Source organism: Pteropus medius, unplaced genomic scaffold (assembly GCF_902729225.1).
Source record: "Pteropus medius unplaced genomic scaffold, Ma_sr-lr_union100, whole genome shotgun sequence".
Lineage (NCBI taxonomy): Eukaryota > Metazoa > Chordata > Mammalia > Chiroptera > Pteropodidae > Pteropus > Pteropus medius.
In genome coordinates, this window is record NW_024345861.1 from 5662174 (window position 1) to 5675253 (window position 13080).

The 13080-nt window shown below is 37.6% G+C and overlaps 2 protein-coding genes across 3 annotated transcripts in view; both read left to right on the forward strand.

Annotated features, from left to right (window-relative positions):
• Positions 1 to 6006, forward strand: part of UBASH3B (ubiquitin associated and SH3 domain containing B) — a 144920-nt gene extending 138914 nt beyond the window's left edge. For both annotated transcript variants that reach the window (XM_039874725.1, XM_039874726.1), the window contains exons 13-14: positions 19 to 128; positions 1388 to 6006. In XM_039874725.1, coding sequence (XP_039730659.1) covers positions 19 to 128; positions 1388 to 1525 — 248 coding nt within the window. In that variant the 3' untranslated portion in view covers positions 1526 to 6006. The remainder of the gene's footprint in view (positions 1 to 18; positions 129 to 1387) is intronic.
• A 2443-nt stretch (positions 6007 to 8449) lies between these two features.
• CRTAM (cytotoxic and regulatory T cell molecule) overlaps positions 8450 to 13080 on the forward strand; it is a 29789-nt gene continuing 25158 nt past the window's right edge. The window contains exon 1 of the mRNA XM_039874720.1: positions 8450 to 9735. The gene's annotated coding sequence lies outside the window, so the exon portion shown is untranslated. The remainder of the gene's footprint in view (positions 9736 to 13080) is intronic.

Genomic DNA, 13080 nt, shown 5'->3' on the forward strand with positions numbered 1-13080 from the left:
CTTGCTTTTTTCATCCAGGAAATAACATCCTGATTGTGGCCCATGCATCCTCCCTTGAAGCATGTACCTGCCAACTTCAGGGCCTGTCACCTCAGAACTCCAAGGACTTTGTACAAATGGTCCGAAAGGTAATTCATGCTTGCATTTCAAGGGTTTGTGATGCCCAGTAATTCTAGAACAGTTCAATGACTGGCTGATAGCTAAATTCTTTGAAGCATGTTTTCTGAGCTGGGAAGATGCATTTATTGATTCTCTCAACCAAGATATATTGAGTGGTACTCTGTGTGAGGCACTTTATTAGACCTTGTATATGAGAGAAGGAGGCATGTCTGAGCTAGTTCTAGTTTCTAAGAGCTAAGTAGCTAAGAATTATAAGCAAATTTTCTGGATTTCCCTGAGGGACTGTGGATTGGATAAAGAAGAGTGAGTGGCCCAAAACGCAGCATCTGACAGCTCAGCCAGAAGAGAGGTCCTGGCCGGTAGGCCAAAGGAAGCAGTGATTTAAAATGTCAGGCTGAAAGGCAGACCCAGGAACAAGGCAGTGAGACACAAAACCCATGAGACCGACACATCTGGATTCTTTCTTCCTCTTGCCTGTGAAAGAGTTTTCTCTGTCAGCCTCCCTCCCACACACTTCCCTCTAGGCTGACTTATATGCTTCCTTTATCTGCCCCCAGAGAACCTAATTCAAACTTGATTGTAATTCTTTTCTAATTTTTTAAAAGTTTATTTATGCATCTCTCTTTCCCATTACTCTGTAAGCTACCTGAAGGCAGAGATTGTTGTCTTGTTTATAAATGCAGCTCTAGACACACACAAAAATAAACTTTTAAATGCCAGGACTACTGAAGTTAGGAAGGGCACAGCTTCAATTTTGAATGTTACAGATACACATGCAAAAAAAATTAAATAACTAAGTAAAGCTGGGTGAAGCAAATTAACAACTTTTCAAAAACTGAATAATCTTTTCCATTGTCTAAGTATAATTTCAAGAAATGTTTGAGCTGCATTTTTAGCTTTACCTGCAATTAGGAAAGTAGGAATTAACTTGCAGCACCTTAGCTTTATATATTATTGTCCTCTTTTCTCCCACTATTAAGAAGCAAGCTGTAAACAATTACTTGATTGCAGTAGTGAAGCTCACCATTGAATGAATCCTTCTGATGAATCCTTTTGCGATGTAAATAGTCTTTCCTCTATCCACTTCATCTATTTAATTTTCTTTATGGATTTTTTGGAAGGGATGCATGTCTACAAAGCCCCTATTAATTTCTATGCCTATTCCTTATTCTCAAGGGCCACCTGAATTTCTTTGTGTCTAAGTAACAGTTAAATCATTAAACCTCTGTTTTCTATTTTCCATTTTTTTTTACTACTCTTACTTCAGATTCCATACTTGGGATTTTGTTCCTGTGAAGAATTGGGAGAAACTGGAATATGGCAGCTGACAGATCCACCTATCCTTCCTCTTACCCATGGACCAACTGGGGGATTCAATTGGAGAGAGACCTTGCTACAAGAATAAACCACACCAGTGAACAAAAAGATAAGGCTTTAGAAAGCCTTTGGGAGAAGTGTCATTTTTTGTGTTTAGTAACGATGAAAAATTTGCACCATATTCTAAGTGGACAGCTCAGAATAATTTAGCATATTTCCTTTCATGCTTTAAAATTCTTGTGATGAGACTGTGTGAATAAGAGAAAGACTTGATTCAGGGATAAAATCCATTCTCTCTGGACTCTTTTGAAAATTGTCTTCCTAACTTGAGACACCACTACGGCAGAGGATGTATTCTTCCTTCCATCTATGCATAGTCAACCACCCTGAGTACTCCCAAAGGGAGCTGCCAGCCTATCCAGAGGAAGGATGCAGGAGGAAGGACATGTCCAGAATCCAGCTGGAGTGACACTGAGCTGCCAGTTTGGTGTTGGGATTTTCTTTTTAACACCATGTTCCTGCTAGGTAAAGCCAGGCAGAGGAATTTTTTTCAGGTTATCAGAAAACATGCCCCGCAGAGAGTTATTCTTAGGTTAAACTTCAAATTCTGCCCTCAATATGACCCATACACCAGTGCTGCTGGCTCTAGACTCCTGCTTGAGGAATCTGACACTTACTCTCTCTGGTACCACCACATTTTCTCTAGAGCAGCTGGCTACAGCTTTCTGCAACAGCCCTTCCCCCTTGCATCTATATGTGAAATGGAGAGACAAAACACTTTGCTCTCCAAAGCACTTTTGGATACTCAGGAGGAAGATAAGATAAATGTGTAAAGTATTCCATTGTAGGAGCAAAGAACTTGTAAAATATAAAGTGACTTGGAATTATCTATGTTGTAACTGAAAGAGCCACAGCACTTCTGAATCATTGTGGTTACTTCTTTGGCCCTAGAGTCTGGACTATGGTAACTAGTTAAGGAAGTTAACATTTTGAAAGGATGTATGTTAGACACATTAATTGATCAGTAAAGTGCTCATTCTTGTGCAATATGGACACCTTTACAAATCATACCAAGGGTCAGATCATTGTCCACTTATCTATGGAATATGTCAATCATAACAGGACATCCACAAATGCATCAGTTATACCAGGGAAGTATTATGAAGTCAGGGAACTAATTTAAATGACAGTCATGACTGCACTGCTACTTATGCTGTCATTTTTTGTTTGTTTGTTTTTCTATGATAACTTAAAATATGTAGGTAGGGCTACTTAAGGAAAATTGGGAGAGCCACATCCTGTGGTTTCCCATCATACCTGCTTCCTAAATTTAGAGGGAGTTTATTTAAAAGAAAAATAAATGACAATCAAGCCAAAACATCAGTCATCAATGTCTATTTAATTGTCTGAATAGCTGACTGCTGACGGCAGCAGACAATGAATGGTCTGGTGTAGTAGAGTTCACTGTGTAGAATATGTGTGCAAAATGAAATCCCAGCCATTTAAATGGAACTTTAATGTAAAAACAAATCAATATACATTGTAGCATTGAATAAACTTCAAAACCCCAGTGCATAAAACATATGGTATATAAAAATAAATCATTGCTCCTATTTGAAATGGGAATTTGATGATCTCTGAAAAGAAGAGGGCTCAAAAGCGTGCCAGCTGTGTACGTTAATCAGCAATAGGATTATAGTCAGGGTTTTTTAAGGTCAGAGAAATATGTCATGAATTTTACATTTTAAGAAAGAAATCTTAATGTCTTCTAGCATTGCACAAACACTGATCCAGCTTCTGGGTATAGAAATAACTCTACACTGACATCATTGATTAATATAAATGTTTTAACCTTAAAATGAGGGAAAGACTCCTGTTAAAGATTTCAAGAGAAACTTCACATTACAGCTAATGTAGTGGCGCTGCCATTCATTCTTTTATCTATAAGAAAGTAAATCTACTGTTTAATCAGATCTATAATGTTTATTAGATTCTGTTCATGGACTTTCAATGCTCAGAATAATGCTGGAACACCACACAAGATTTCCTTGAAAATAGTAGCAGTATGCCATGAGCTGTATCTGTGCTTACACTGAATAGGTTATCCTCTCCCTCCTTCCAAGTTGTCTTAGCCCTCTAATGACCTAATAGGTTAGTTTGCTGGACTACGATCCACTGTCCTGAGTCCAATACAGACAGAGCCTTAGGCTATCATCTACTCCATCAAAAGGAGGCAGAGATCTGAAATCATTTTCTGAATAATTTAGGTGGAAAACCCTAAGTAAACAAAGAGGTTTTTCCTCTGCTTTAGTTATCCAGATTGTTTATCAAAATAACCTGAACAATCTGAATTCACATTAAATTCTTTTTACACATTTACCTATTTAAACAACTAAACTTGGACTTCAATTGAGAAATTCTTTAGAAATCATGTTGACTCTATGTGTAAAAGAAGAAACAAAATTTTATATTCATCCAAACATTCTAGGTTGATATTACAACCTGAAGTTCAGGCTAGTTCTTTTCTATTTTAGTCTGATGCTTATTAAGAACAACTGTTGATAAGGGGAAGATGGAAGGAAGGAAATGCCAGATAAGAAGAACCAGATGATTTCTTGTAGAGAGGATTTGTTTTTTTAAGGTAGAAAGTTATCTGAGACAAACAGATGAAATTAACTAAAGGATTTAATCGGGGATTGAAAGTCTGAAACAGTTTGCTGCTTGCACAAGTGTGCCACATCAATCCACTAATACCCTAGTATTATTCACAGATGGGACTTTGGTTTCCATGATTTTAAAATGCCACATCTTTTCCTCTGTGGACTAGAATAATTGGCACATTTTAATGCACAAGCTGGGAGTTTCATTTTCCCAGGCTCTCTTCTCCATCACTGCATTGGTAGCTAGGAGCTTATTGCTTCACCCCACTATGGAGTTCAGAATACAGTGTTTTCTATTACATTTACATTCATAGAATCTGAATAGCTGATTAAATGGCCATCTGATGGCTGAAAGAAGGAGGTATTTTTCACCCTCTAGCAAAAGGCTTCCAGGAATTGCTACTTTTTATTTGAATTATACTTTAACCAAAGAATTATTTTAAAATAACCTTATATTTAAAAGACGATTTTGCAAAAAATAAAATAAAAATAAAAAATAAAAAATAATATCTTCTGGAGTGATATCAGCTTGGTAAATCACTGTCAATAATTTTCTTGCATTTTAGGCTGATGTGGTCATTTTCCTGTCAGTAGTATTTGGAATGCATATTGATTGTCCTCCAATTGTGTTTAGTATTACCATAATGTATCTTTTCCACTCAATTAGCTGCGTTTTTTTTTTTTTTAAAGCCTCTTATTTCAATCACCTAGTGTCATCGGGAACTAATTGAAGAGCTACAGTGAGAGAAGTTCCTATCTCATTTCCTTTGTAGAAAGGCACTCCTGTGTTGTAAAAAAGGAGGCATTCCTCAGTAACCTAGGCACTCTGCTGTGCCAGTGTTTAATTTGAAAGCAGTGATGAATTGCTCTTTTGAATTTACTCAAAGTAATGAGTGTGTTAGAATGCAGATGAACGTCCTTTAATTTTCACAGGCACAGTCACAACTGTACTGTGTCTGCACAAACATCTCAGATAATGAGGCACAGGGTTATTTGCATTTAAATTGTAGTCCTGTACACATGTGAGAACTAAGAGGCACTAGCTGACTGCCTTGCCAGGAGGAACGAAACTGGCAGAGGAGGATGGGTAAAGGTGAGATTTAGCAGCTATTTAGGTTAATATTCGCTTTATAAAGGTAATGGGGGATGTTTTGTTAGGTGATGGCAGATGCTTTTCATCTTTAAACATAGAATTAAAATTGGATTTGCTTCTCTTTACTATTTCAACATATTGAATTTTCCTAGGGAAGTAACTAGCTATAACAAAAAGTCGAGGGAAAGGAAAAAAATACCTCTAAATACAGAAGAAATAACAATTTTTAAATACATATAATGTTATGTTCAGTGTATGTAGGTTTAAAATTATAATGATGAGTAGTCAAACTTAATATGCAATCAGTTCTTACAAATGTTTTACACAGTACCACTTAGCTGCCATTACTCCCACAAAATTGGAATCTTGCAGCTGTTAAACTATTATTCTTGAATTCTGTATAGGATACATATGTATAATGGGAAATATGTACTGGTTCTATTTTTTTGATTGCCACTCAAGATAAGAACACCACCCAAAGCATTTTAGTTATGCATAAACCATTCTAAACCTACTGTTTTTGGAGGCATATTGGTTTCTTTCTCACTTATAAGGCTATTGTATAATTTTTCCTTTGTGATTCAGGTGTATTTATTTGAAGAAAGAGGTCTGTGTAAAAAAGAAAACACACCTAATTGTATTGCCAAATTCCTTGTAAACTACCTGTGGCTTTTGTGCTTTCCTGCCTGTGTGCTCTTTCTCTAGATATAGCTCTGGCACCATTGTAATTAGTTCATTTCATTCCATGAGCATCTCCATTTATTAAGTGGTTCATCAATGATTTAATAAAGAGGAACTGTGTCCTCAGTCAATCCAGAGCGATCTCATATTAAATTCTAGTGCTCTCTATTCCTGACATGTTTTCAGGTGTTATGGTGGTCATAATTGTTTTCTAAATGTCTATTAAGAGTGTGATTCTCCTCTCCAAGGGCCAGAGAGACACTTGCTGCTGTGGAAATGGAAGGATGCTCTGGCGGCACTGCTGGCCCCTGGTCCCTTCTAGTCAGGTATCCCTCTGAGTCATCCAGGCTGAACAGGAGAAAACCCACCCAGGAGTAAAAAGCACGCTCTAAAATGCTTCCACTGCCCATGTGTAAGCCTTCATTTCTCACCACTACCCACCTTAAAGAGGTGTACTAAGAACCATCCATAGAGTAAGAATTTGGTTAAGAGAGAGGGGAAATCCAACTCGAACTAGCTTCCACACTGCTAAAAGCCACAGACCCCATTTTTAAAGTAATGATGTTTTAAGCAGATAGGTTTTTTAAATGCATTATGAACATTTATGCCCAGGACATAAATGCAGCTTTTCATTGACATGACCAGTTCCTACCCTGGCAGGGTATACTTCCTGAGGAAACATAACAGCTAATGCTCATGTCTGACAAAAGACCAAGCTATGTTTAGCCTTGTAGCTGGTTCTCAGCTGTTCTCTGCTTGACAGATTCCCAAACTCATTTTGCCCTTTTCTGATGTGTGTAAAGGCTCCCTGCACATATCCAAGAAAATGAATCAGTGTGCTTTGGATTTGTTTCGGCTGAAATCAGCAAAAAGTTCTTTTTTTTTTTTTTTTTTTTTAAGTCGAGGACCAAAAAAACCTTCTTTCTTCTGAAGAAAGAGAATTCTTCACTTTACCAGAAATAAACATGTAAAACCCAGATGCTTTGCTCCTGGCCATGAAAAGAATGCTAAGGTTTATTTAGTTTATTGGTTGATATTTTGTTGATGGGGCAATCCAGAAGATCTGTGTATTACTATAGTAGAACCTCATGTTGTTTCAGAGAAAAAGCCTTAATTCACAAGTCAGATAAAGCTAGGTTTTGATCCTGGTTCAGCAGCTTACTTAATCCCTTAAACTCATTTCACCTGTATAATGTGCATGTAATGATTTTTTACAGTATAATTGTTAATATCAAATGGAATAACAAATATAAAATACCCAATACTACATGCTAATAATAAGATACTACATGCTAATAATCACTTTTGCTAAGGCCAAGATAAAAATTACACATCTAGCCATTTTCTTGTCTTGTGAAATATCAAGGACAAGGAATGAAAATAACTATAATCATTCGTACTGATATTCCTTTACTATTCTCCCCATAAGTTAGCTTCTGTAATAACAAGAGAATAGTAAAAATGCATGTGTTGGTTGAATTCTGTGGTTTGTCTAAGAGGCTGCCTTAATGATTTACAAATCTCCTTTCATATAACTTTATGGTTTTAAAAACACTTTCTCATTTGATCCTCATCATATTTTTACAAGGTAAAGAGATATTAATTCCCTGTATGAAAGAAACTAATATACCAAGGCTGTAGACTCATTAAGCATTCTACAATATTGATTGAACATTATGTTCCTAACAGAGTAGCTGGCTCAAGCTACATGGCAAATAAGAAAGCAATGTGCCTGCTCTTATGGAGTTGAGAGATGGACAAAGAACACACAAAATAGACAAGATACATAATTACAGATGCTGATCAATACTGTTTAGGAGAAAGTAACTGTGAGAGGGATGTGGGACAGGTGGTACTACTTTAGATTGGATGGTCAGGTATATGTTTCTGAGCAGGTGGCAATTAAACTGATAGTTAAGGCTGAGTAGAAGTTGGTCATGATGAAAAGCTAGAAAGGAGGATTTCAAAAGACAGAATGAGTAAAGAAGTCCCCCAGAGGAAAGGAGCCAGCAGGGTTAGTATGGAAGGGGTCAGCAGAAAGTGGGGGAAATGAGGCTGGAGAGATAGGCAGACTCAAAAACACAGGGTCCTGTACACCAGGAATCAGTAAACTATTTCCCACAAGCAGTATCTGGTCCACAGCCTGTGTTTGTATAGTCCACAAGCTAAGAATTTTTTATAATTATAATGATTGAAAAACATCAAAAGAAGAATATTATTTTATGACACATGATAATCATATGAAATCCAAATTCCAGTGTCTATAAATAGTTTTATTGGCACACAGCCACACTCATTCATTTACATATTGCCTATGGCTACTTCTAGGATACAAGAGCAGAAGTAGTAGTAGAAGCCATATGGCCTACAAAACCTTAAATATTTACTACTTGGCTCTTCACAGAAAAAGTTTGCCAACCTCTACTGTAGACCAGGGTGAAGAATTTGAATTTTGTTCTAAACCTAATGAGTCTGGCACAGAAACTAGTTTACCTAGCATAACAAATTAATAGATTGGTTGTGTCCAGTGGCTGGCAAAGTGACAGTTGTCGTTTATTGAATGCACTTTTCTAAGTACTTTGTATGTATAAACTTCTTTAATCTTGAAAACCTTATTCAATAGATACTATTATTATTTCCAATTTACAAAAAGAGGAAGCTGAGTGTTTGAAGGGTTCAACAACTTGCCAAAAGTCACATGGCTAATAAGTGTTAGAGCTGAGATTTGATCCATGTAAGCCTGGTTCCGGAATCTAGATTAATAGTTTAAAATATTTTCCTAAAGAAATTTAAAAAAAAAATTGCAGAACTCTAAGGAACCTGGAAGATACTTGGGTTCTTCAGAACAGTTTGGAAACTAATGCTTTTATCCAATCCCCTCATTTGCAGATGAAGACAAAAAGGGAAGTCATTTGTCCTGGGAGAAATCTGTGAGCTGAAACCTAAAGCTAGCTCTTGCTGTTCTGTGGTACAGTCTCCCTGAAGTAAGACCTTATATAAAGACCCTCGTATTATGGGCTTACGGTGTTCCCAGTCTCACTTCTTCTTACCCTATTGTTTGTAACTGCACACAAACTTCGTTTCTTTAACATAGCTTTTTACCTTGTTACTCTTGCCTCCCCTCCAGGTGACCTAGGAAACAAGCCAAAGCCAAAAAGGCAACATAGATGGCCTTGACCACTCCCAACTCCCTTAGTTTCCATCACTACTGATTTTTCTCTGTATAATCTGTACTCTCTAGATAATCAGAGACCCAGGCCTTTGCACAATAGCTTGCCTGTGTCTCCGGAACTTGCAATTCTTCAGTAGACACTTATTATATTTAGCCCAGGGGTCTCCAGCCCACAGGGCTGCAGACCAGTACCAGCCCATGGCCTGTTAGGAACCGGGCCACATAGCAAGAAGTGAGTGGCGGGTGAGCTAGAGAAACTTCATCTGTATTTGCAGCTGCTTCCCAGCGCTAGCATCACTGCCTCAGCTCCACCTCAGATCACCAGGCATTAGATTCTCATAGGAGCACCAGTCCCTGGTGCCAAAATGTTTGGGGCCACTGATTAGCCCAAGTCTGTGTTGGTCTTTTGGCTGAGTGGTGCAGGCAGCACAAGCCCTGTACTCAGTTGCCATCTGATTTCATCCTAAACCACAATTTTCTTCTGAAATCAGCTCTTACTTGGATTCTGTTTTTGGAATGATCCGCTTAATTAGATTAAATTCTAGGTAGAAACCTTAAGAAAGTTTATTGTTCCTATTCTTTTCTAGGCACATCTAACCTACATGGTTCCTGTGGGGATGAAATGTGGCCCCACCCACATGAGGTCTGCAGATCGATGGAGGATCTATGTGCCACTGTGCTGGGCACTTTGGGTACTATATTTAATTCATACCTCTCAGTCACCTTATGCTATAATTATTCTCCCCATTGTACAAATGAGGAAATTGATAGAGGCAAGTAGTCTGCTCAAGGCTGCATGTCTACCTCCTGCTCCCATAGATAGCCCACTAAGCTTTGCTGCTCATAGGAAACCTTTTTCTCAATCAATAACTAATTACAAAAGCTGCTGCTCTAGCTTGGAAACTCACAGCCACTTTGTGTAAATCTACAATAGTGCTTAAAGAACCCCAGCACTGGGTGTGAACTATCCATCTGAGGCATCTACTAGGAAACACAAGCAAGGCCCTCTCTTGCCCTGGCCTTGGCAAAGGCCACAAATTCTTCACAGGAGTCGTAAAAGGGCAAGAAGAAAGTTTAGGCCCCTTTTGTAATTACGATAAAAACCCCAGTGGCTTTTACACATGGGGAAATCCCCTCTTTTCTGATCCCTAAAACAGTCAGTCGTTCACCTACTTAATAAACATCTTTTTTTTTTTCAATTTTTTTTCCCCTGACAATCTACATTGACAAAATGGAGAACAAAATAATAAATTGGCTTTCAGTTGAAAGGCCTCCCACATACAACATGGTCAGCAGACACTTTTCCATTAGAAATAGAAGGTCACTGTCTGACCACTACCCTCTGGCCTCATCTTTTCCTTCCAGCCTGCTAGCAACCACATCAGCTGCTGTCCCCCGCTGAACCCCCTACGGGCTGCAGGCTGAAGTGGGGGTGATGGAAGAGTGGGAAGGACCGTGAAAACCACAAGTGCATGTCATTCACAAGCCTGCCTTGCAGCATTTCCCCCCACAAATCATTTTTAATGTCTGAGTCCAGTGGAGTTTCATGACATTTCTCAAGATTTGTGACCAGGTGAATATCATACCCATAGGTAAAAGAGATATACCTATCATTGCCCAACGTGAAATTTAAAGTAAGATTTTCTTTAATGCCCTGGAAGAATTATAAGTTAAATATCATTTTAGATTTCAAAACAAAAAAGATCAGTGTTTATATCTCAATTGGAGAGTTCATTCATGCTTTCATTCACTCACTCATTTGAGTCACTCATATTTCAAATGCTGTTGTAGGTCAGGTTTCCTGGGTCAGATGCTGGGATGGAGATTTGTGTGAGAGTTTAAAGGAGAGTGTTCTTGGGGACAATATTTGTGAAGGAAGCAAAATCAGGTGGAGAGAGGAGCTGAACTGAGATGTAGTTGAAAAAAAGGCCTCAGCTGATCCTGATTTCATGGGAGCTCTGGAGCCGGAACCTTTCCCATCAGAGTTGCTCCACTTTTGGCAAGGAGGCAGGACCTTTAAGTCCCCTCCTGGGAGCTCCTTAGAGGAGGTGTGACCTTGGGTGAGATAGTTCTCTTCCACTCAATGCAATTCTTAGAGAAAAACCGGCTGACATGTCCAATCTTTCCAGCCACTAAGAGATCAAGGGAAAACCTGAGTGGCGCATCAGAGTATATACCTCAAGTTCCAACGAAAGAGCAGCATTTTACTACTTCTGCTAACTTCAAACTTTTTAGTCTGAATTAAGAGATTATCGTGAAAGGCAAATGTAGGAACATAATAGTTTCCTTTTATTTGAAGTTTTCCTACAACTGATTTAATTTAATAAACAAGTATTAAAAACTATACTATACTATCATAAACATCCCAGAAGTCCATCTACAGGTGAATGGATAAACAAACTGGTATATTCATATACCAAATTACTGCTTAGCAATAGAAAAGAATGAACTTTCAGCATGTGCTACATCATAGATGAACCTCAATATAAGAATTTCCATATGACCATCAATCCCTCTTCTGGATATTTAACCCCCGAAAATTTGAAAACATTTATCCATAAAGATATATGCACTTCAATGTTCATTGCAGCATTATTCACGGTGAACAAGACATGAAAACAACCAAAATGTCCTTTGATAGATGATTGGATAAAAAAGATGTGAAACATATATACAATGGAATATTAGCCATAAGGAAAGATGAAATACTGACATTTGCAACAACGTGGATGGATCTTGAGATTATTATATTAAGTGAGATAAGTCGGACAGAAAAAGCTGAGAACCATATGGTTTCATTCATATATGGGACATAAAACTGAAAGCAACAAACAAACAAGACAAACAGAGACTCATGGACACAGACAACAGTTTAGTGGTTACTAAAGGGAAGCGGGGAGGGGAGAGGTAGATAAGGGTAAAGGGGATTAAATATATGTGATTTAAGGAAATTTAACTTTAGGTGGTGAACACACAAAGCAATATACAGATGATGTATTATTGAAGTGTACACTTGAAACCTATATAATTATGTATATGTATGTGTGTGTGTGTGTGTGTGTGTGTGTGTGTATAATTATGCTGAGGGAAAGAACTCAGACCAAAAAAAGTACATATTATATGATTCTGTTTATATAAAATTCTACAAAATTAAAACTAATTTATAATGACAGTAAGTAGATCAGCGGTTGCTTTAAAAGGGGAAGTAAAGAGAAACAAAGAGAGGAGAAGATTAAAAAAGGCAAGGGGAAACTTTTAAAAGTGACAGATATGCTCATTATCTTGATTGTGTTGATGATTTCATAGGTGTATGCATATGTCAAAATTTATCAAATTATACACTTCAATCATGTACAGTTCATTATGTCAAATATGTACAGTTCATTATGTCAATTAAAGCTATTTTAAAAACAACTGTACTATTACGGATTCTGTGCCAGGCCTCAGGAACACTACTGTAAATAAGGAACAAACTGCTTTCAGGGAGCTCACAGTCTAACAAGGAAGACACATGCATATTCAACTAAATATAAGGCAAATCAAAATAAAAACAAGTATGATAAAAAGAAAAACTATTATGGAGCAAAAAAAGTAGAGAATTGATTTTTTTCTCATGTAGTAAAAACTCATGTAGTATTTACTATGTGCCAGGCACTAAGTACATTAACATCGTTAATTCTCACAACAATCATATGGGTGAGTGCGTCATTATACCCATTTCACAGATGAGGAAACTGAGGCTGTGGTTCCAGAATCCATGATCTTAATCACTAGTTACTACTGCTCTCTGAGAAGTGACACGTTTGATCTGGGCCTTGGAAGATGAATAGAATCTCCACAGAAAAAGAAGGCCATTTTTGGCAGAGAGGGCAATATAAACTATGACGTGGTATAACTACAACTGTGAAAATGTACTATATGCTTAAAATATAACAAGAATTTTCTATGGGTACATATTGGGGAGCGGTGGAAAAGGCAGCTGAAAAGATAGATTGGAGCCAGGGTGTGAATGGCCTTGAATGATTTGCTAAAGAGTT